The sequence below is a fragment of the Colius striatus genome, chromosome 1 (genome assembly GCF_028858725.1).
Source record: "Colius striatus isolate bColStr4 chromosome 1, bColStr4.1.hap1, whole genome shotgun sequence".
NCBI classification, from domain to species: Eukaryota; Metazoa; Chordata; class Aves; order Coliiformes; family Coliidae; genus Colius; species Colius striatus.
In genome coordinates, this window is record NC_084759.1 from 151,754,548 (window position 1) to 151,779,788 (window position 25,241).

Sequence of the window (25,241 nt, forward strand, 5' to 3'; positions counted from 1 at the left end):
AATTCAGCTTGGGAGGTAGCTAATACATGTTCCCTAGATCTCAATGTCTGTTACAAGCAATAAAGAGACATGCTGCAGCAAAGATCCTGCATTAGAAACAGTACTGAATCCACTTAACCTCCTCAGCATAGTCTGCGTAATGCAGGTGATAACGGCATTCACGCCTGCACACACAAGCTTTGAGCTGTGCTCAAGGTCACCGAGAAATGCATCAGAGCTCAGGACATGTGCAACGTGCTTCACTTGTAACCGCTTGCTGCCTCTGCCAGCTCTTTCCTTACACCCACCAAAAGTAAAGAAACCCTAAGCAAGAAGGGGCAGCTGTGAAGAGAAGCACAGATGTATACATGTGTACGTATGCATGTGAAAGCAGAGGACATCTGGCAACATGAGGGTGTTCTAAAAGGTTTGAGGCAGCTCCACAATCATTTTCCCACCTCTTGACTAGACAATTCTGTCCTAAAGCAGCTGATGAATATGCAATTGGTGAGGCCGCCTCCTTGGTGGGAGAGAGGCAGGGACTCCAGCTCCACCTGAGCTCAGAGCAGATCCCCATCTGCAGGGTGAGACAGAGGACTACATCCCCGAGACAGACAAACACCAATGTGACAGGCCAGCACTGAGACTATTATTACCCAGTACATTCTGTTTCCATCTACCACTTGCTTCTACAACAGGAACCACTTCAGGTCCAAGTTATAGAAAAGGAAAAAACAACTCCCTGTCCTCGCCCCCAGGAAGCAGGCAGTCCAAGACTTTGTGAATCATAATGAGGAGGTTAAGAGCCATAAATCACTGCAAAGAAAATATTTACTAAATACAAACTGTAACTAATAACTATATTTAAAAGGGGACTTGGGTGGCTTACAAAACCTGGGAGACAGACTGTGCATACTCCACTGCTTCTAGACCACTTCTGGTTAAAGAATGCACATCAAAACAGCCATCACCCACCAAGGAACACACACACACTGAGCAGGTTTGGTGGAAAAATGAGTAAAGAAACAGGTACTAGGCACAAAGTCTCTCTCCTGTCTCACCACTCTATGAGAATAGGACTGAGATCCTGCAAATCCAAGGACAATGGACATGGGAACTTCTGCTGGTCAAGTGCCACTTGCAGAGCAGACAGAAGACCACAAGGCTAATCATCACCTTTCAGTAGCTGTAAACACAATTTTAGAATTATATCCATGTAGTTAATTTATCAGAGATGCCAGCAACAGTATGTTAAAAAGAAAAATAGGAGCTATACTACAGGTACAATTAACAATGTGCCCAAGCACTTTGTACGCCACAAACAGACAAAGAACTTGCTAGGGATGTACCAAATAATCTCTGCTAGGCTTTTAACTATTTTCAATACAGTTAAGGGCTTATTTTTTCTTATTGTTAGCTAGTTGTTTGCAGACGTACTGAAGCTTGAGTCGTTTTATTCACTGTCCTCATTAAATATATATCCTAAAGTCAGAACACAAATCTAACACAGGAAAGCACACATCCTGCATAACAAAGCTGTCCCTCACATATCAAACAACATTTTCCATGTCAGTCGACATTTTCCATGTCATGATGTTTAAAATTACTTTTTCTGAGCAGTGTATTTTTACAGGATTGTATGGTGCCTTTTTCTTTCAATGAAGAGGTCAGATGAAGTCCCTCGAAAGGCCTGCTCTGCTGGTGACAAAGTCAAACCCTTTGTAAAAAGTTCAAGTCCACTCCTCACAAAACAAGGATGCCCTGACAAGATGAAAAGAGGCAGCAAGACTTCCTGAGCTAGTGGTCACCCCCAGAACTACTCCACTGACAGCAGCTGAAGAACAGCCACAAAGTGACAGACTAACATCCATTTGGTCCACCATCTTCTCTCTGACAGCAGCCAAATCTGTGGCAGGACCTAAGAAAAGGGCAACATTCAATGATTTTTCTCCAGCACTGCCTCTAGCAACCTCAGCGAGTTGATGTCTCAACTTCCAAAGCAACTTATGGACAAGAGGTCTTCCTTATATGGAAGATTAGATAGATTCTTCTACATGGAAGATCATAGAGTCTTTGTTACATAGAAAAAGCAAGAAACAAAAACCTGTTGGGTTTTTTTAATGTGGCACATAATTATTTACCGTGTGCATCCTAGAAAGTGAAAATGGGAAACTTTCCCATTTTACTTCCCATACTATTCAGTAGTCTATACGTTCTTGTCATATGCTTTCATTCCTGTCAGCTCTTTTCCTAAGTGAAGATTTCCTTTCTTCTCATAAAGAACCTGCTACACCCCTTTCATCATCACTATTATCCTTCCCTGCACTACTTCTAGATCTTCTATAACCTTAGAGAGATATACAGAAGTGCCACAGCTGTATTCTCTAACATAATGATATTTGCTGATTTATTTCCTATTTCTCTTACAAAATAATTTTAAATCTGCCTCACTAGACACAAGTCTACAAGTGCTGACAATCTGCCTCATACTCAAAATAATAAAATAATCTGCCTCCTACTCAAAGCAAATTCCTGATGTTAAATACCTTGCTACCTCAAGAAGGCAATTTCGAAGCTGAGGTGGCCAAACAATCAGCAGCTAGCTACTTATTTGAAGCTAGCTCTTCCTTGTGTTTAGCTGCTCAGCAGTATCAAAAGATAAGTGAGGATATTCATTAAACATATTCTTCACCTGAAATACCTCACATGAGCAATTGCTTTAATTACTAAAGTGATGAAAAATAATTACAGAGGAAAATTCTGCAATCTCAGGCTAGGCAAGAAATACCCAAGGGAAAGTCATCATTATAACATCAGCCATGTGTTACAAAAGTCAGTTGAGGAACCCTCGGTGCCGTTGGCTCCCTTCTTTCCCAGCCCTTGGCTAGATGTATGGGGCACAGCCAGATGACCCAGAAGCTTCCACTCTTGCTTCTGGACACAATGCATCTGGGTTCCCCACCACAGACAGGCCTCTTTTAAGAAATCTGAAAGTCAATATCCTTTTACGGTACAGCAGATGAGTTAAATACGTTTTTCAGTATGGCACACCAAGAAGTGGAGAGACACGACGCTCTGTAATTAACTAATGCTTTATATTGGTTTGTGACAACGTAACACTGAGGCGACAGCACCTGCCATCTTCATGCAAAGTAATTTACATAAACTTATTCCTTTACCTCTATACCTCCAGCTGCATTCCGTAATTTACACAGACACACAAATTCTTCCCTCTGACATTAACAAGAGAAATGAGTTGAATAATCAGCTCACAGGATTAAGTGCATTGCATTTACTATCAAGCAAGCTTTTTTAGTTCAGCAGATGATTAATCTTCCCTCCACGGGTAGAGTACCAGGAGATGCAGGGAGCTGACAACTGCTCTCGGCTTCTGGCCACGCACTCCACATGCTTACCTTGCAACAACAGCATTTGCTGGATCCCTCCAAGAGCTGCTCTAATTCATTAACCCAGCAAAAGAATTGGACAGTTTTCTGCCAGGTCAGTGAATTAAAGTGGCTCACGTAAGGAATGCCAGAGCCAGTAAATAGGAGTGGGAGTTTGTGCTTGGAGCCAGATCTCTCCTTTCTGACAGCAGTGAATCTTTAGATCAGTGCAGCTGCCAGAGGTACTGCAGCCTAATTAGCATCTCCACTTGCAGCTATCTGTACTGGGTGGCTCCATTAGGGCGAAGAACACTAATGTTAAACCAAGATGGGGGAAGGGGGAAGAAACAGGGTGACCCAGCACCATAAGAAGTGAAATGCAGAGTGTCAACTGTTTAAGAGACAGGCTGCAGCAGCATTTGCTGAGTAGGCCAAATATGGTCTTGTACCCCAGTCTATTTTTAATCCAGGTCTTTCAGCTGTGCTTTGGGACAGTCTCAAGAGAAAGGACAGATGCTTGGAGATGGAAGACCAGGAGACCCCCATGCCAGACAAGAAACAAAGCCCCACAGATGAGGCTTGATCCTAAAATAAAAAGATTCCAAAATATTAAGCTGTTTGTATTACAACACCTATTGTGCCAATTTCTTTGCCATGCCCCTGCTATGAGGGCTTTGAATGCCTTTCCACTACACTCAGACCTCCAGAACCAAGCTCAGTCTTAGCTGATGACACCAATCAGTCATTCCCCTTTGCTCGGGGCTTTTAGACTGCACAGGAAGGCACGGACTTTAACTCTCAAAGTTTATTCTACTTAAGTTGTTTGACCTCAGGCTTCCACGGCACTGTCTATTAACTTTGACACCACTGCTGATCTCAGATCATTCAATCTGACTTGCCTGGTATAATTTGCCAAGTTTCTATGAAGAGGTGCTCCCATCCAGTGTGTTAGGGGCCCTGTTATAGATCCCATTAACCAGATTAAACTCCCCTTTCCATGCAGTACCTTTAAATCACCCATATTCTCTGTTACTTTCGCAAATATCCTGAAGGCCACTCCCCTGCAAAGCAAGAAGAGCACTCCCAACTGAACACACACCTTTCACTGTCTCACTCTGCCCTGCCAATTGGATCAAGCATAGGCCTTGTTCTGAAAAGCAAGGAGAGACTTTAACTGTCTGGCTGAAGGAATTTCCAAATCACCCCACGGGAGCACAGGCTTCAAGTCAGCAGCTAAAAAATCCACCAGCTGCTCAGTCTGGGCTATCACCTTCACACACAACAGCAGCTGCACTTGTCAGTCACCATAATGGGAGGGAAGGATCATACATCACCCGCAACGACTTCTTGCTCTAGCAAAGTTAGCCCTGCTGTTTGAGCAAGACAAAGTGGTGAAAGGAAAAGATGCCTTAGAGGACAGCAGTCTAGTCCACATGGACTGAACATGTATGTCAGACGAGTAAGTACTAACCAACGTATGTGATAGACAAGATGCTTGATGTTAGCTGTACAGGTTGAAGATGAGTCAAGCCTTTCTGCTATACTTCAACAGCATGTTTTCATTTCAGTAACTACTGAGCCTTCTTCATTCCCCTAGTTCCTAGATCATTAATCAGCATGCTGAGGAGAAAAGTTAGAAGCAATTACATCCCAAGGCAGCCCACAGAATCAAAATAACTTCATACAGGAGTCCTAGACAGAAGGACAAAAGGACTCAGTAGATCCAGGACCCTGTGCATGTGGATGCCTTGGCATGTGTGAAAGGCCGTTGGCTGAGGCGCCTTCTCCCTTCCCCTGGATTTCTTCATGTGCCACCATCTGGATCCTCTGGGTTTGATCAGTCCCAGCCACATCAATGTGCTCGTCTGCACCCTTATCCTTTCCTGGCTAGCTACAGTCTGTGGAGCCCAAGTCTGCACACTCAGCTCACACATCTTTAACCACATCAAATGGTCTGACCAGATGTGCCCACCTGTTTCCAAGAGCCAGTGCAAGCATAACGTGTTATTCAGCCTGTTTCCTGGATAACCCCTGCCAGTCAGACTCCCTCCGCAGCCTCCTGGCAACACCACTGCCTCCCAGCAGTCTCCCAGCAACGCTCCCTCCCACACAGATGGGCTCCCAGTCCCTCCTCGCAGACTAGCCAGCCTCCCTGTGCGCTGTGGGCTCCCCAGAGCTGGCACTGGTTGATGAAACACAGAGCTCAGCCCCGCAGCACCACAGAGATGGCTCCTAATATGGAAGAGGATCAGGAGGGTTGGCAACAGCTCACATCCAAGGTCAAGGCTTGCATCATTTCCATTAAAAAGAAATGCTCTTGAGCTCTGGGCAAGGATGTGAACGGCAAAAACACACAGGGAAGCCACGGCCCTATTTTATTCCCTGTTTCCAGCATTCCCATCCAACTGGCAGTGCTTGAAAATGCTTCTAGAGATGGGTAGCCCGGCTCTCACGGGTTGGAATGACATTGGACAACCTGGTACTAAAACGATGACTTGCATTTCTGCACACTGCACTAGCTCTAAGTTTTCTCTCCAGCTTGATCTCATCTACATTTGTGTTTGCTGACTAAGACACCTGAAGTCCTTTCACACACTATCAATGCACTTCACAGGATTTGTACTCTTCATCTTCCTCAAGAAAGTTGCGGCGTTCCCAGTATGAATTAAAAGATATCAAAGCCACAACCAGTGGTCTCAACCGTGCAGCCACTGCCCACTGCAGAAAGAGCAGAGGAGCACACCAGGACCACATTCAAGTTGGCACTGAATTCCCTCAGTACTTACAGGGGGAAAAATAATCTCTAAAAGCTGAAGACCCAACTACAAGTAAAACTGAAAGCATTAACAGATTAAATCCGCCCCTAAGCACCGAAGGCTCTCACCATAAGGCTCTTTATTAGGAAGTTAAGTCTTAACAAGTGGCTTAAAGGGTGGATAAAGCTTTTCCCGGGATAATCTGCCAGCATGTTGCCCAGTGCCAGTTCCAAACAACGGGAAGAAGGCGGCAAAAAATATAGGAAGGAGAAAATCTTTGTTTGGCAAATGGATGTCCGATAGCTGAGAGGTCCCTCTCCCGTCTTTGTCCCCTAAAGCTCCCTGCCATCTTCAGAAAGTCAAAGAAAAGTTTTTTTTCTCCTCTGCTAGCTTCCTGAAAACAAAAACCATATTGGGATTGCACCTACAATGCATACGCTCACCCTAAATCCTTTGTACCAGAATTTGACTCCACTACTTTCGTTTGAACTATCTGCCAATTAACATAAGGCAATTAACACTTTTGTAAAGGACTGTCTTTGAACAATGCCACCATGGTAAAAACACCCGGAGCCCATGTACAGCTGCTGCTCTTTGCAGATACCTGTTTACAAGGGGAACACACACAAAGGGAAAGACAGGAACCTAGTAATAGAAGATTAGAAGTTATGTTTTGTTTATAACTCCCTCCTTTTCAAGTGCACTGCTGATTTGCTGCATACTTGAGAAACAGCAATCTAATCAGTGGCTGCCTCTTCCCAAAGCACTGTGCTTCTCTCCTGGCTCTGCACCCTTCTGCACTTACTGCAAGAGATCCGTTCTGCGTGCTGGCCGTGTTCGTGCTCTGCTCTCCATGCGGCTGCGTGCTTCCGTAGAGCGTCAGATTGTGCTCGCTGGTCTGGCCTGCATAGTCCTGAGTGTGTGGCACCCCATACTCTGTGGGAATCCCGTTCTGTGGGGGTGGCGGAAATGGGATTGTGGTAAATGGCTGCACCATTGCATCAGGAGTTGCTGCTGGCTCCTGGTTACCCTGAAGAAAGGGAAAAGGAGAAGACAGCTTTATGCTACAGAAGACGGATCAAAACATCAGCCTGAAAAATGGTGAATGTACACACACATTTCTGTGAATATCCCACCCACTGCCACAATACTATTGCACAGTTTTCCGTTATCTTCTCTATCTAAAAGAGCACGCCTTTCTCCTCTGAGTCATGACACTGTTTTCTCAATCTTTTTGGGCCAACTTTCTCACTACTGTGTGGCATATGGAGAACAAGTAATGGGGCATGCAAACTGCATACCCCTGTAACCTTACACACGGCTTTATCCACAGTAAAGCATTATTTGGGAAGGGAGAAGAGGCACTGAAGTAGTGGAACAGATAAGGAAACACAGATAGAAGATTGTGCTTCTTTAATATCTCTAAAAGTACCATATCTGTGTCCATTTCCAACAGACTGACCCTCACATCTGCTCACAAGAGATCACACTGTGTGGTTCAGAGCACATTTCTCTGTTGTGTTACAGTAACAGAAAATAAGTACACTTTTAAAAACCTATCTGTGCAACAACCTCCTTCTCTGCTCTGGCAGCCCTGAGCAACAGAGCACAGGTGCTCAGGTATCAGTTAACAGAATATCCCAGTCGTTTCTTGCTGCTTGTGCAGAAGACACCAAAAAGCTGTGGAGAACTGAGCTGAGACGCAAGCCTGGAGCACACTCACTCTTCTCCCCAATCCTGAGCACCACTACACAAGGCATTAATTGCCTACTCCTCCCTCAGCTTAGGGTTATCCCATAGAGACCTCTCTGCTAGGACAGCAGACTTTTTAGCAGCTTTTAGCACTGCCTTAGATGCAGTTGACACCAACCAGATGACTCAGGAACAACTGACAACTGACCATGCAAAAGGTATCCCCAAAAGACAGTAACAATGCTATCCCACTGTGTCTGAAAACTACCCGAATTGAACAAGAAAGCATGCTGCCCTGCAGCCAGCCACTGCAGGGTTCTCACCGAGGGGGGAACAGGGAGCTGCATTCAGGCACTTGGGTGAAGGAGAACAGCCTTGACATTGAAGCTCAAGCCTGGGAAGCCCAGGCTGCTGCACCGCTCTAACAGCTTCCACCGCCGCAGCAGGGGAAAAAAAAATATCCACGGAAAAGATTGATGATAGGAGGGCTGTTTGATTTATGTATGTGTCAACAGACTAATCCTGATTTTAAATTTTGGCTGCTGTTCCAGCCCTGGGTCCTCCCCCACAAAGCCCGGAGGTGATCGAGCCTATTCCAACACCAGCATGCTTAAATCAATGGAGTAAAAGCAAAGCAGACCTTATTCCATGGATAGGAAAGGCGGAGTGGGAATTACCAAGCAGCCCTTCAGCAGAGAGTGTGCAGGGGCTGACGGATCTCCAGTGAAGCCGGCCAAACCCTTCAGTCCTCTCCTCAGCCTACCTGCAGCTTTCCCTTCCAGGCGAAGGAAATAATGATAGATGCAGCACACCTCCAGCCAGCACCGGGTCATTCAGACACTGGCTGAATCCCAAATTCGCACTGACATTAGTCTATCTGGTCTGCCTGCTCCGGGGGCCACGTGCCCATGTGCTCCCGCAGCTACGGAGAAGGAGAGGGAAGGGCATTCAATACCACTTAGCTGAGCTGCTGCCTTGGCCCGCGTTGAACGACGGTTTCATTAACTAAAGTCCAGCCGCTGCAAAGCCCTTGCTGCCTGCAGAAACACAAAACTCTGCAGCCTTATCTGAGTAAAAAAAATATTCCAAGGAGCACGCCAGCCAGGGCCAGCGCTTGTTCCTTGCACACACTCCCGCGAGCCCTTGCAGCCCGGTGTCGCGTGCCAGCAGCTCTGCAGAGGTTTTTCATGCACCGAGCACATTTTCTGAAAGGGGGACAGGGATTTCTCCCCCTTCTAAAGGAGGGCAGCTCCACCAGCCCTTCACTTCTGCACATTCCTTTGCCATTCTCAGCTGCAAAGCGGGGAGCTGCGGACTTTTACCTAAACCACCATTAGGATCTGCAGGGTGAGTTTTACAAAGGGGAAGGAGAAAAGGCTGAATGATGGCTATCCCACCGCAAACCTATCGCTCACCTACTCAGACTGTTTATCCCTTGTCACAACAGCTCCCCTCTGTCCACATACTGTCTCATTTTCAAGCTCTTTTGCTTACAAAGATTAGAGTCAATCGTCTGTGTGCTTCCATTCAGCCCACGTTGTCTGCCCCTCTCATGCGTTTAAAATAGGAGCTAAAAATGAAACCAATTTTATTTTGTTTTCATTTAAAAAAATCAGTAAGGTAACTCCAAGAACAACGCGGTAGCATAAACTACTTCCAACTTTCTTAAAACAAGCTATATTTACAAGCTGGTAGTACCCTGGATAGGAGGAAGAGAATGCTAATTAGCCACAAACAAAACCTCTTCTGCCGTTCTCTCAACGTTACAGGGCTGCTCCCCAAAGGACATACTTCAGGGTTTTGTTTAATCTCACTCTTAGACTACTTAGAATGCCAGCCCATAAACCTCATATTATCTTATTTTCAAGGTTTTTACCCCTCAGTTAATAATGTGCCTTCCAGTTTAAACGTGTTTCAACCTTTTAAATGTTTTCTCTCCCTTCTTCAATTATCTGCAAGTGTTTGAAAGATGAAAAATGCTTTCCTTCTCTTCTGTTGCTTGTGGCATTTTGATAATACATATTTATTTTGAGTTTAATCACACCTTGCAAGACAAAATACCCTGGTATCTTTATTTATTCTCACTGACCTTACTAGATTTTCAAGTAAGAGATTTCTGGCACAGAATTAAATGTTTTTAATACCATTTTCATCCATTCCACTCCCCCTCCAATCGCACTAACATGTGAAAATCATCTCTTTTATTACAAATGTATCCTTAATTTAATGTCTCAGGTTATCTGTAGATCTATTACCATTATGCTTGTCCAGGTTTCACCATCCCATGGAGTATCTGTATCTCAAATTATTTTTCTCTTGATATGATTAAGTACACATTTCCCACCTTTTTTTTTTTCTTTTTTAGTAATTTTAATATCCTTTGATGCTTTAGAGCTACTTTTTTTGTTTCCACTAGTGTCTACAGAAAAGGACTCCTGACGAGATCTCTGCAGGTTTCACAGCATACTGATATCCTCCAAACCCAGAGGAGATTCTACCTCTTCTGCTATTCTAACAAATTTCAACATTTACACAACACTTCATATTTTCAAGAACTAACAGAGAGAAAAAAAATCCCATTTATCTTCAAACACAGAACCTGAACTCCTTTCCCTACTTCTAAGCCACCAGGGAAAATCCTGCAGTCAAGAAGTGCTGCTTTTCACACAAAGAACATGGAACACACTCCAAATTTCCTGGTGAAGGTACACACATAGGAGTCAAAGTATTTTTTCTGTCCAATCTTGGCAACATACCTCACTGAACTGACAGTCCTGCTCATGAATTCTCTTAAACATGGACTCAAACGCAACACCAGACTGAGATGGATATGCCCAAGAGTAGTCACCATCCCCAAACACATGCAAGAATGCCACCATAGGACTAGGAAAGCCCAGCTGTGTCTCCCCACATAAACAATCTTGTGTGACACCCTTTTGTGTGATGGCATGAAATCAATCTTAACTACTGTTTAGGAGCAGACACTTCTCTGAGCCACAATGCTGGGTGTTTGGCAGTCTCCAAAGAGAGGAGCTTGAGAAATAACGCTGCAGGAATAATTTCGGTAGTTCCAGGTTAACTGATTCTCTCCCTGAGTTTGTGCTACCAACCATGCTAGGTGAAAGGATGTTCAGTGCAACAGGAACTCAGTATAATTAACATTTGCTCCTTAAAAAAAAGGGAAAAAAAATCAGTACGATATATGATAACCTACAGTTCAAAGAAAATCAGCAACTCCTACATTTTCTAGTCATTCTGTTGCTCTGCTCCCACAGAAACGATCCATTCACATCAGCTAGGAATTCAAAGCAGCTCCCCTCTTGCAAATGGTGACATCTGACTGACAAGCACCCAAGCCCTCAGGGCAAAAGGACTATACAGGATCCCTATCTGGGCTCCTCTTTGAGGCCCTTGTTCTTAGCCCTACAGAGGCCCAGTCATTTCTTCACAGGTGCCAGCTTCCTTCCTGAACTCAGGGTTTTGCCTACACAGCTCAGTACAAACCCATCCCACCTTTTTGTTTAAAAACCAAATTAGCTAAACCAGTGAAAAATCCCTAATGGGTACACATTCCTAGGAGCTTACACAGATTTAACTTAATTAACAAACTTTGTAGCTCCAAGGTAAGCAGAGGAACAGTAAGTAACCACAGGTAGTGGTACCTTGCAAAAGGGTGGGAGTTTGAGGACAAGGAGCAACACGGTTCAACAAATGTGACATAGGATGAATTCTTTCAGCAGACAGCAGGTGGTGATCCAAGATCACAGCACTGGAGTGCCAAGAGCAAACAGCAGAAACGCACACAAAGGCCTCCTACTTCCACAAAACTGTCAAAGATCAGTCTGTTTTGTGAAGTGCTGGTTTTGTTTTGCTCATTAGAGAAATGGGTGTAATTATAGGGATACGAAAGCTGCCTTGCAGCAACGCAGCTCCAGATCCCTGTGTATTGATATGCCACAATATGTAGAAATATTAAAGCGGAGCCAAGCAAATACAAATTATAATCCTAGTAAAGTTTAACTGGTACAATTTCTGTACAGGCATTTCCATGCAAACTACCACAAGGTAAATGGTCTGTGCTGTCCATAACTGTACTGTGATTCAGATGCATCAGAAGATGGTGCAGGAAAAAATGCTACAGCATGTAAACTTCAAATAAACTCTTAAATATTCTTTTCAACCTTGGTAACCCCCAAATCATTGAGACAGATGCAAATATATGCCTATTAGTGGAATTGAGTTTCTAATAGGTATACCTTCACTGAACTGATTTTATAAAACCTCGAAGCAACTGACTTGCAGCTAACAGAGACAATTAACCTGTTTGTAAAGATCAGTGTGTTACAGGCTCCAACTGTTTGCTCTCTGCACTAACCTAATCCCTTTCGTAAACAGCAAAAATGTTTGTAGCTCAGATCTCTGAAGAGCCTGGTGCAACCGTTCAACCTGGAGCCACTGCCTACCCTCAGCTCTCCCTGCAAAAAGAGATTCCTGTGAGCGAGTGGGATGCGGGGACAATACCATCGCTCCTCCAAGCCAGGTCACAGCCTCCTGCCAGGAAGGCAAATGTGACGCGTGGCTCTGAAGGGAGAGGCCAAGCACTGCTCCTCGGCTGTATGCAGACATGAGACAAAGAGCCTATCATACAACGTCCCTGCCCAGAAGCAAGGAACCTGGGCTGGGATTTTTTTCCCCCCTTCTTCTCACAGCTGAACACAAAGAAAGGTTGCTGTAGCAGGCCAGCCCCTTCCAACACAGCCTCCCCTTCCAGGGCTCTACTGGCAGAAGCATGGATTATTAATCTCAGGCTCTCAATCACAGCTCCAGAGGGGCTCCAGCCAGAGCTGCTGCTGTCCTACCTCCAGCTCTGTGCTCCTTCCCTCTCTCCCCTGCCAGCCACAGCACTCCATCCATCCGCACTCCAATGAGCCATTTCAGCACATATCCCAGGAAAAAAAAAAAAAATCAGGTCTCTCTTTTTATTGTCAGGTTAGTTTTGTCCCCAGTTAAGAGTGCTGAAATGGCTTGGCAAGGAGTTGAAGGAGAACGGCAGCCAGAAAGGAGAGGGGGTGGAGAAGTTGGGGAGGGAAGAGTCATGGCCATCAGCACTTGGATGAGCTCAGGCTGCTGAGAAGATGCAGTCTCTGGCACATATTAACCCTCTTCCTAGGCAATCCCACAATTTTCTCACTGATAACAAAATCAGTAAGCAATTTCTTACTTATCCAAACAGGAATGGATATGAAGCAGCGTAAGGGATGCTCCAAGACCCACCAGGAACTCAAGTACTGCCCCTTCTAGAAATTCATGGGCTGGGGTATTACACCAGACATAAACCCCAACCTATACTGATAGCTCTCACAGCATGTGGAACCTAAGCCTGGAATTTTGCTCTTTAGGGTCATGACAATACTTAAACACAAAGCAAAGCGATGTATAGGATGATGGAAGTGATGGCTTTGGCCATGCCAAAAAGTGACTTGAGCACGCAAACCCCGCAAACACCCAAGAACTTCATACAAGCTTTTTATACCAAAATGCAGTAGTAACATTTCCTCAGTCATAGAATCATAGAATGGTAGGGGTTGGAAGGGACCTTTAGAGATCATCTAGTCCAATCCCCCTGCAGAAGCAGGTTCACCTAGATCAGGTTGCATAGGAACATGTCCAGTCACAGTCATTTCATTACTGATTAGTTTCTCAATGGGACAAATGTGTAAAACACCTACGGAAAGAAAGTTTGGAGGTCAAAAATGATAAATAGAAAGGATATAATCATCTTGTACTCTTCATCTTTGTAAAAACCTGTTCCTGGATTCAGAGGGGTACATGACCCTAACTTGATACCCCCTCTACAAAGGCATTTCTGTTACTCCAGAGAGCAAGACTGGCATGTCTGCTGGCAACCCAGACTGATAACATCAACACTCTCTTTATGTATAAAAGCACCTTGAAGAGGATCACCATAATAAGAGGTTTTGTGTCTCAACTGCACGCCTGGAGCTTGATATCCATTTGATCTATGACATATTGGGGTAACAGAAAAGGATGCTCGATTTTGACTTTACTGCCACAGGCATAAGAGCAATTCCTCCTGAATCCTGCCAAAAGCAGTGTTCTACCTATAGGTACTTTTGCAAAGGTTTGGTGGAGTGTTACACTAGTTCTTTTAAAACAGAAAGAAGTTTATGCATCCTTTTTTTAAATTGAAATCAGAGATAAGAATTTTAGGAAATACTTTTTGCATCATGTTAGCTTAAGCCTAAAGAAACTAACCTTACACCAGAAATAAAAAAGATAACAACAATAACAACAAAAAAGCCGGCACTCAAGCTTGCACCCAGCTAACCATTTAAAGGCATGTTTTCTTCAACTTCCTGGTGCAAGCTAGCACTAGATTATCTAATCTTGCCCTTCCTTCTCCTAGATATGTGAAGGAAGGGAAGAACAAGTTATCTTCCAATATACACGCTATCATTCCAGGCCACCAAAAACTGTTCTGTAAAATAAAACAGCTGGCCTTCTTTTTTTTCCTAATGCATTTAGGAACTTTCAAGCTCCTCTTCTGTAGGAAAGGATGAAAGAATATTATAGTCTTATCTTACTCTTACATACAGGAAGCACTCACTCATCCCCATGCTGTCACTATTGCCAGTAATGGTCAACTTTTGCTCTGTCCCAATGTACAAATGCAGGCTCTCAGTGCTGAATGCATACACACTTAATTAAGAAGCCCCTGGGCAACCTGCAAAGAGGTTTCCTGTTGGATATAGTCAAAGCTTTAGAGTTATACAACATTAATAAAGCCCAGAGTCACATGTACTTACCAGTCTGAAACACATCTTCCAGATTTTTTTTAAAAAAAGCACTGATTTTCTGCTCCTGAAGTTTACATTATTCTCCATTCAAAAAAAAACCCCAAAAACCTGGCACAAAGGCGTCCCAAAAAATGCTTTCAATCAATTCACACTCTCTGGGTTTGATTAGAGAATTGTGAGACGACATTGAGGTCTCAACATCTGTTTTCATTCCATACTAGGAATGAAACTACCTCCAAGAATTATTTAGAAGGAGGTGGGGGTGCAGAACAAAGGAAAGTCACAAGAATGGATACATCCTCAGCAGCAAGGCCAGCAAATAAGAGAAAGGGTCAGGCTCATTTTCCTTCTTCCAGATCATTCCTTCAGCACCTACACTGGTTGCACTCTTCCCACATCTGCAATATTCCAAGAGTTTTCCACTTCATATTCATAGTCAAATGTTCTTGGGGGGAAAGGATTTTCATAAGACAATTAGCTTTCAACAAATTAGTATGAAAATAAAGTCTCAAAATATTATGTACACTAATACAGCAGGCACCCAGAGGGGCAGAAGCATCTCCCACATAAGTGTGACTACTTTACTGTTGGACAAAGAGGGTTAAGTTCCTTCTTTTGCACCAGAACTCAAATGAATCACAGCTAAGAAACAGTGCACCGCAGATGTGTCACTTATGTTTAATCCAAGCTAACTGTGATTAGCTTTTCAGTGGATTAGCAAACTGATCACACTCACAGTTGCATGATTGTGGATCATCACATAGAGTGGCAGCAGGAACCAGAGGCTGGTGGTGGGGAAGGAGTGTAGTAACTGCACTTTCAGGAGCAGTTCATGTGTGTGACTAAGATGGCACAGAGGACCTGCCTGTGTTGGTTTTCTGCCTTACTCCCGAGTGCTAGTCAGTTCCTGGTGCTGTTCAGTAAAGGAAGGGCTGTAGAACGGGGAAATTTAATGGGGATGAAAATCCCACTTGGTCCCGTGGTAACTCTTGATCAGGCTGTCAGGATAGTGTCACAGCTACTGTCACCTCTGCTAATTCTGCAACCAGATTACTCATTTCAGGTGGCTTTGTTTTAAGGAAGACAGCAGCTCTCCCAGTGATGTATTTCTAAAAACCAGTATCCTGTACCCTGATCGGGTACCCGAGCTGGACTGATAAGCAATTTTTCATCCCATGTCTCTGCTCTGCAAATGGACTATCACCCTGTATCTGCAAGCACGTCACCAAATCTCAGTGAGCGTAGAGAGTTATTCCTGTAACCTCAAGAATTCAAACTGCTTTCCCGAATGTTTAAATCCTCATGAAGTTCATTCAGCGCCTTTGTATCTAATTTAGTCACAGGAATTTTTCAAATCCCTTACTATGTGACATAGCTATCTGTAATGGACTCTTCGAGATATCTCTACATATCTAGCACTCTTCTAGGTAGGATTTTCAACATCACTTCTGGCATCAGGCTCTCCTGTCCCCCTCTCCCCTGCTGTGAGGGGAATGAGCTAAATGCAGCACTGTGCTGTGAAGAGGTGTTGCTCTGAGCTGACTTGGCTCCAAACCTCGAGGCCCCGTCAGGCAGCTTCACTTATACAGCACTTGCACAAGCCCCTTCAATTCCTCCCCCCTCTGCGATTTCAGTGGCCAGAAGGAAAGTCCTCCCGCCTGCCTGCACCAATTCCAGCATCTTGCAGGGAAAAAGCAGCCCTGCCTCTGCTGCCAGCGCAGGAGGAGGAGGAGGAAGGGAGAAAGTGCTAGGAAGGGGAGAGCACATCTGGAATCAATTGGAGAGCTCTGAATGCCTTGGAAAGAACTGCAGAGCTGGCAGAAACCATGGCGAGGAGCCGCGCGTTCAGACGTGACTATGGAGCAAAGGTGGGGGATGAGATGTATAGAGCATACTTAAGCACAAAACCAGAGCTCCTCTTGGGGCTCTTTTCTTAATGCAAGCAGCTAAACGACTCATCCCCGTCACATTTTCACTGCCACAGGCACATCATGGGTACAGTCAGAATTTAGTAGAGAAGATGAGATGTGCGCAGCCCCAGCTGAGGCAAACAGGACTCATCTGTGGCTCGAGTGCCAGGATTCAATAACATAGCAACAATATTATATCAAGCTGCTCTCAGGGTGCGTGGCAGAGGAAATCTGCAACTGACTTGGCACACACTCGAGAACAGAAATTTGATGGTTTAAAAGCACAGATTTCTTCCCACAGTTACTTTCCATTACAGCAACGCATTTTCCTATCTCCTGCTACTCATTTGTTCCAAGAGGAGCTTTCCATTTCCAAGGAAGCCTCTACTGTGTATCCTGGAAAGCAGAGGTCTGGAAAGGAGCAGAGGGTCATGGAGAAGCAACTCACCAATGCAACAGCCTGGTAACAAAAAGCAACCACAGCTGTTCACATATATGCTACTTTGGTATGTGACCACATACAAATTTTTTAAAGGGAATTAAAAAAACCTTAAAAAGGAATGCAGAAGAATCACAAAAACATAAGACTGAGAAAAGCTACATGGCTGTACACTGAAAAACTTTAAAAGACCAATCTATTTTGTCTATAATTTAAAAATAAAAATTAAGTGGCAACTCATTATTTTGTGCAAGTATATTAATGATGGGGCGGGGGGCGGGGGGAAGAAGGCACTAATAATATTTAATCTAATGAACAAAAACATCCAGAAAGCAAATAGCCAGAAGCAGAGTCTGATAAATTCAGCTCTGGTAAAAGACACCATTTTATTTTGTTTACTGATTTCTAAATGACAGTCATTAAGTCAGTTGATGAAGAGGACTTAGTCCTTTCCATCTCTTCATGCCTTTGTGCTGAAAACATTATGTCATTCAAAAGAGAGGTACCCGCGTGAGAAATAATGGCCTACAACACACACAAGGCCAGAAAAGACAATTTAAAAGGCAATCTATTGTCATACCTATAGGACAATACTCTGGAAAGCTGAGAAGAGCTGGTAGAGGTCGATGCACATAAATTAAAGCAGATTAAACTAAGCAGCAGACACATCCATAAGTAAAATGACTTCACCTTACGGACAGGAACAAGCTATTAAGAATTATAGGTGCAGTTTCTTCTACTACCTAATATGATAAACTGCCAACTAGCCTCAGAAGCAGTGGCTATGCTTCCCTCCCCAGCTGCTGCAAGACCTAGTCATGCCACAGCCATAGCCAGAAAATGAATCCAAACAATAGTACTCTGTTTGGTCATAAACTGAACTGCCTCACTTGGTATCTGCCTAAGCACGGTGCCCAAAGTGGTGAGGAGGCTGAACATATGGCCAAGGCTGAGAGACGAGGGAGACTATTCTTCTCACAGCAGCCTATAGTTACACTACATTAAGCATAACTTGAAAATGCACCTGAAAGCCACTTCATCCCAGAACAAGAGGTTATACGGACATTTAGCATATGTTGCTACCACTGCCTGCTTAGCTTATGCTTAACTTTCAGAATATCTTCACATAACCCAGTATAAAGGTAGTTTATACACACTGTATTTGTCAAGTATCTCAGGAAAGACTTCCCCTTTGTTATACAAACCTTTTAAAGCCTCTGTTCTCCAGGCCTCCAGCCTAACATATATTTACCAAATTCCTGCTGTAACCATGAACTAGCATAAACTTCTCCCTTACACAGGCCACCTGCACAGCTCAAAGGTGAAGCCCCAGATCAGCAGTGCATCTGATCACCTTTCAGATGGTTCCGCCTGGGCTGGTTATCATTAATGCTGCTTCTGCAGCATCTTTGGAAGCAGGCTGCTCTCTATTGTAACCACTGCATCAATGCCTTGGTCATATAAAACATGTGTGGGTTTAACAGCAGCAATATACCAAATATTAACATTAAACTATTGTATATTGCTGCTAGCACCACTTTTAAATAGCTCAATTTTACTGAAACTGAACCAGTAAGCCTTAAAAGCTAAACTGATACAAGAGCATCTCACTTTGGTGGCACGTCTTTCAGCATCTGGAGCTCCATTAATATATTACCGCACAAGTTCCTTTGAAATTTATCCCTTCGTAATTCCCAGCAGACCTCCACCTTACACAGCCAAGTGCATTAAAGGTCCTTCCCCACATCCCTCCCCCCACCATTTATCTGCTCACACCTACAGAAAGACAAGAGAACAGGCTACACAAAACTTAAACCCCTTCAGTCGGTCCCCTTCTGTACATCCCCTTTCAACGCATACAGCGTCAGGCTAAACAAAGCCGCTCGCTCTAGGTTACAGGCCTGGAAAAAAAAAAAGCATTAGCATCTGGCAACCAAGAGCAGCACCCCGGCATACGAGCCTTGGAGCAAACATAAGTCTCTGGCACGAAGAGGAAACACCAAGACGTACGCTTGACTGCTCCTGTCAATCTTGCAGTGGGGGAATGCCCAATTATTTCTTTTTTGTTGTTGTTAAATATATTTTTATCATATTACCAAAAGGAAATGCCAGGGACTGCTGCAGCCCCTGTCCCTTGAGGCTCTGCTACTGCCATCAGGCTGCTCTGCCTTTGCAGCAGTGAATATTTAAACAGGGCAATAAATATTTCAGAGCACATTCATCCCGATGAGAGGTCTACTAGCGTAAGAGAGACAACACAGCTACGCAGGGCCTCGGCCGCTCCCTGTCCTGCCCTCCCTCGGCCCTCCTTTCCTCCAGCCCTCAACAGGCACCCGAGAGCCTCAAATATTCATGAGTACAGCTCCGGTTACTTTCCAAACCAGCACAAAACACTGTGAAAAAGTAAAAAGGTGCTGTGCTTTCCAGAGAGGTGCAGAACAGCTGCCACAGGCTTCGCTTTCACTTCTTCTAAGGCCTCTAGCGTTTTCTCTCACAGGGAGAAAATAATTTGCTTTAAGAAAAAACAAGTCTTAAATCTTTTAATATTACACCCTGGAAAAGCAAAAAAAAGCAAGACCACCAAACCCAAAAGCTCAACCAGCACCTGGGAGAGTGAGAATGCATGAAAGTCTGTCTCCTCCTCTCACAACTCCCTCAATTTCAGTGGTACATTTACTCAGGTATTTCTCAGAATCTAGTAGCTCTGCTGGGCGCTCTGTGGGAAGCCAACAGATATACACAACTTGGCCATCACTAGCACGAATAAAATCAAATAGAAAACAGGTTTAGCACATAACAGAAAACGCATTCATTTACTCAGCAGTCATCTGAATGTCATTCGTGTACTAGGGGCTATTTTTACTTTCATAGTGCTAAAAGCCTGGATTTTTAACCAGGATCTTAACTATGGTCTCACCTATAAAGAAACTTTATTTTTTTTAAAGAGAATTTCAGGAAGCAGCTAAAATTTTGCAGTAAACTTTGAATGAAATCAAAATCACATGAGACCCATATTTAGGATCAAATTTATAGGGCCATAAAACCCATGGCTATGCTCAAAAATGGACTTTCATACCAGCTCACTGCATATCTCACAAGACTCAAAAGATACAAGAGATTTGCTGATCACACAATATCTAGAGAAGCCTTCGGAAAACAGCTAAGCCCTCTCTGAGTGATGGAAAACCAAAAAGACAGACTCACAAAGAGCCAGCAGCCAAAGGGTTATCTTAAGTAACAGCCACAAACTAGCTTGCTCTGGCTAACTGAGTTGCATCAAGGCATTTCCTTTCCAGGTAAAGGCTGTAATTAATAGCGTATGAAAAGAGAAGGATCTCTGCCTTTCCCGGTGCCCATGTTTTAAAAAGTAGACAGTAACTAAACCCCAATCTCAACGTGTCACATGCTCTTAAAGATGTCTCTAGGACCGTGCAAGGAGAAGACAGTCCTTGTACCTGGATCCTGTCCCAACTTCAGGTACAAGCTAGGCACCAAATGGTTCAGCAGTGTCACAGCTTGGGCACAGAAGGACACATGCAAGGGCATGCGACAACTCAGCAAGGTCTGCAGATGCACAATCTTGGATTAAACTGCCAAATTCCCCTGCAGTCTCATTTCGACTGCTTTTAGATCTTTGAAGGGGAACAGCCAGGTCTTTGTGCAGAAACAGCCCTGCAGCACATCAAGGGCGAGCCTCCTTCCACAAGCCAGAGCTCTTGCTATTTCATCTGTGGTCCTTATAGTCAAGGGAAGAGACCAAGGCAGCACGTGAGTGTTGCACAGCCTGCTTGGGATGGATGGTTTCCTATCAATGGCATTCCCTCTCATCCTCCTGCTCTACGGTATGAATTGGCTCCAAAGCGAAGTATTGAACTGTCAAACAGCAAAACCCCTCTCAAGTGTTCCAAGGAAGAGCAGCTGCCTACTGAATAGGTAGATCATTCACCCGCCACTGCCTTCCGTCTCTTCTGACTCAAGGCTCCTGGAAGAACAGCATCATCTCTCCTTCAGAACTGGCCATCAGCCACCAAAAAGATGCTGTTTATACTAAAAATATAAAATAGCAATCACAGCAGTATAGTTCAGAGAGTGACAACAATCCTGCTGCTTTGCCAGCAGCAAGTCCTGGGATTCTACATCTCCACTCCTAACCACCACCCCGACTGTCCTTCATGTATCACTCAAACTAAGGGATCCAATCAGAAGTCAAATCCAACCTGGCCCAAAAAACACCTTGCACTTTCCTATCCTATTAATAGGCAGCATACACAGAGGAAGCAAAATATCCTGGAAGATGAGCAATTACCTCACCAAGTAATTTAGAGCAGGAGCCACCATTTTGCAGCAGCCATCAAAATAGAGTGCTTCTCTGCTGACTGCGCAGCTCCGCGTTATTCCCATGATGGGCTTCCTAACCAGCAACCCATCAACATGGAAAAAACCAGCATCCAAACCCAGGCAAGAAGGATAAGATGTTTGATACAATGCAAAAAAGTGTTCAGTAAGAAAACAACGTTGAATCCTGTGGCTCCTGAGGACTCCTCATGACTTGGAAAATAAACACAAGCAGACAAAAAAGTTAATTTGGCTCATATCAGCCCCACTGGCAGGCAAAGGCCAGAGCAGGCACCCTGGGGAGAGGGAGGGAAAGATTTGACATAGATCAGGTTACTATCACTGACAGCTGACCCGAAACACCACAAGATTTCATCAGATGCTGCCAGTTCTTCTAATTTTCAAAGTTGGAACCGCCTCCTTTAAGAGATGAGATGTGTGAAACCTGTAACACCAACTGAGGTCAGAGGGAAGGAGATCCTGCAGCACCAGTATATAAGCGGCCAAGATGATAATCCTCATTGCTTTAGAACAAGCATAACTAATTGTAAAGAAGAAAGTAGAAGTGAAACGTTTCTTTGAAGATGTAAAAGTTAAAACCCAAAGCAACGAGGACAGAAGGAACCAGAATCCTTTCTCATCAGATGCTACTGCCGGGAACAGACAGACAAACATTTGTTCTGTCCTACAAACATGCTCTTTCAAAACAGATGTCCCTCTGCAACCCAACTTGCTCTCGGCTTGCAAAGCTGGAGACCCAGCTTGCTGGGATGGGCTCCACACAACCATTCCGCAGATGGACCAGCACTGCCCATAGACATACTCCATCACTGTCAAACCTGAGAAATGTTCTTCAGCACAAGCCCACTGCACTTGGTTTGTATTTCATCTCATTTGAAGGGATCTGAACTGCCCCGCTCTGCTGGAAGCAAAGGGTAAGCAACATTGAGAACTTAAAAGGACTATCCAGGTGCCAAATGCAAGAACGTATCAGTGCTCAGCAGCTCGTTTTCTGTTCTGGATGATCTTTCCAAATGCCGTGTATCCAGGTTGGTAAACATCATCACCAAGTAAGCACTGTTTGTGTCTTATCAAATTTTCAGGAAGAGTTCAAGTTCAAAAGCAGCCAGTGACAGCACAAGTAGTAGCCCACAGCAGCCAATGTATCACCTGAAGTCCCTTTGCTTTGTCAGGCTTTCAAAATGCATTAAAAGATTCGCAAGAAGAGTGATATGTATGAAAAACTGCCTTTAAATCATTTAAGATTAAAATTGCTCTTACAGCTTCCCCTTGCATGTCAAGGACATAAAGCCTTCCACAATCTGATAATTCGGCATCAGTGGGTATGAGGACCACCTGCATTTTATAGCTGTGGTCAATCTTTGTTGAGCAGTGAGGAAATGGTTTGAGCAGCTGCCTCTAGCTTTGGGCACTGCTTCTGCTGGGTACTATCAACATCACACCTAATTAACGGACTCATCTCCATGCACTTCAGCAACAGCAGGACTAGTGCACCTGACCTCACACAGGCACAGTAACTCTTGGCAGAAAGCTGGGATGAACACAGCTGAGGGCAATTCCCAAACCACTTCACAGCTGGACTGGTTGCAGGAGGCCTGGCCCCATGCTAACACTCTTCTGCTAGGAGGCTCATCACAGCTCTGCATTTAAATGATGTCAATCTTGTCATTGTTTCCTGCTACCAGCTTCTCTTCCCCTAGATTTAGGCCAGAGTATCTCAGAATAATTCTGTGGTGACACACAGAGCCTCACAGATAACCTAGAGGCCTACTACACTTTTGAAAGCCACTATAGTCCTCTGTAAACCCCCTAGAAGAAAGAAATTTATCCTTCTTTATGCTCTTCCAAAACACTAAGAAATTCCTATTACTCAGCTCTAGCTATTCTTCTCTGTGTTAAAAATAACATAGCTCAGATTTTCCTACCCACCAACTAAAAAAAACCACCTTGGCTTTCTGGATACTTCTGCTTTCAGTAGAGGTCTGGCTGGGAGACAGGCTCTTGGCCTCGTGTCATGAGTTGCCAGGCAGGACCCCCACCACCCATCAATCAAGGAGGCTCGGAGCTGGCAGGCAGGAGACCGGGCAGGCACAGATCTATAGGGAGAAGCTCAAAGTCTGTAGCCTCTGGTGCAGCACTCTCCTGACTTCTCAGCCACATTTGCAGTAACTCCTGCAGCTCACTGTCAAAGCCAATTAAGAGTATTCCTATCAACAACAAAAAAAGTCCTGAGAAATCACGTTTGATCTGAAAATGACAGTAACGTCACTACGCCTCTTAGCTCCTCGCAGAAGGGCTTGTTTCAGGAGGATCTTCATTTTGTCTACAGCCAAAGTTGCCATTGGGCTGCTCAGACCTACAGTTTCAGACGTGATGGAAAACATGGCTCAAGGATCTTTAATCTGATTTAACCCGATTTATTTAGACTCATCTCACCAAATAAGACAGGGCATTTAGAATTCTTGGTTTCTGACAGAGCATCGAGATCGCCACAGTATTTTTTCCACTTTTCTGAAGTCCACGTTACCAGACAAGGTCATTCTCACACCCCTTGCAGCATTTTGACCAAAAAAAGCTTTGAAGGTTTTAGAGTCCCTCGAAAAATTTATCTTAGGATGAAGGTTTGTAACGGGCTTTGGATGACCTAAATTCCTTCTGCCACTGTCATTCCCTCCTTGACTACACCTCTTCATCAGGCACACTTAGCGTATGCTCATTCACAGTCTGTCATCCATGTCCCTGTGAAGGACACCTGCGGCAGAGAACTGGCCCAAGTTCTCACCACAGCCTCCAGCCACCATCCTCCCCTTTCACACCATGCTACACTCTTTACTGCACATTGGCTCCATCACATGGTCTAAAGTGACCCCAAGAAACCATCAACATTCCCGCTTCCAAACAAAATCAAATATATATACACACACATATGAAAGACTCCTAGAAGTACTTTTCTTCCCCTTCCTACTGCTTCCAATCAGAAGAGGGCTTCATCCTGGAATGAGGTGGAGGCAGACCAGAGAACAGTTTTGCAAATCAAATGTGACAACATCAAACAGCTTCATCACATAAACAAAGAAAAGCAAGGGGAAAAGTTAAACTAATGCACATTAAATACTTCAACACTAAGCAAAGCTAACATAGAACAATACCTTATAGTTCAATCAACAGTCACCAAGCTGACTAATTCACTAATTTCACCAAATTACCGTACTCTTCCTCCTCTACCTCCCCTTTCAGGCTGGAAGGATCCTTTGTAAGATAACATAGATCTAAAACTCTTCCTGTTGAAACTGAAATCCTTTCTCCTCCTGCTCTGTTTATCTCAATCCTATTTTACAAAGCAGGAAGGGACATATGCTGGAAACAAAAGCCTTTCTTACTCTCACTCTGTAATATTCCTAAGTACCTTGCACAATTGTTCAGTTTAGTTAACTTCCTTTTATATGCTGCAGTAGCAAAACTAAGGAAAGTTACAAAGAACAACAAATGAAATTAAGGGTTTAATTCTTCATGGAGGGTATATGAGACAAAGGAGGACTAGTACTATCCAGGAAGTCTCAACTCCTCTCCAGGACATATTTAAATTGATATTTTAAGGAATTTAAAGCAGGTTTTGCTATTAGGGCTGGAGGGAGAGCACAGGCTTCAGATAAGGAGTATCTGTGAGACCTGGGAATGACAGTCTATGCACTGCATAGGTCAAACTCCGATTATCTAAATCTTGGTTAATCAAAAGCAATTATCTGAAAGTCAAATATGCCCTCGAAGTTCGGTGAGAACAGGACTTATAAAGCATACAGAAATCCTAAACTCCACAGGACCACAACTGCAGAAACTATGAATTTTAAGCAGGATAACCGGAGGACAGTTCAGAGGTTTTTAACCGTACTCAAGACGCCCAGTCT

The 25,241-nt window shown here is 44.1% G+C and overlaps 1 protein-coding gene across 5 annotated transcripts in view; it reads right to left on the minus strand.

Moving 5' to 3' along the window:
* RBFOX2 (RNA binding fox-1 homolog 2) overlaps positions 1–25,241 on the minus strand; it is a 176,427-nt gene that overhangs the window by 54,930 nt on the left and 96,256 nt on the right. For all 5 annotated transcript variants that reach the window (XM_062011942.1, XM_062011952.1, XM_062011933.1 and 2 more), the window contains one exon: positions 6,927–7,151. In XM_062011942.1, coding sequence (XP_061867926.1) covers positions 6,927–7,151 — 225 coding nt within the window. The remainder of the gene's footprint in view (positions 1–6,926; positions 7,152–25,241) is intronic.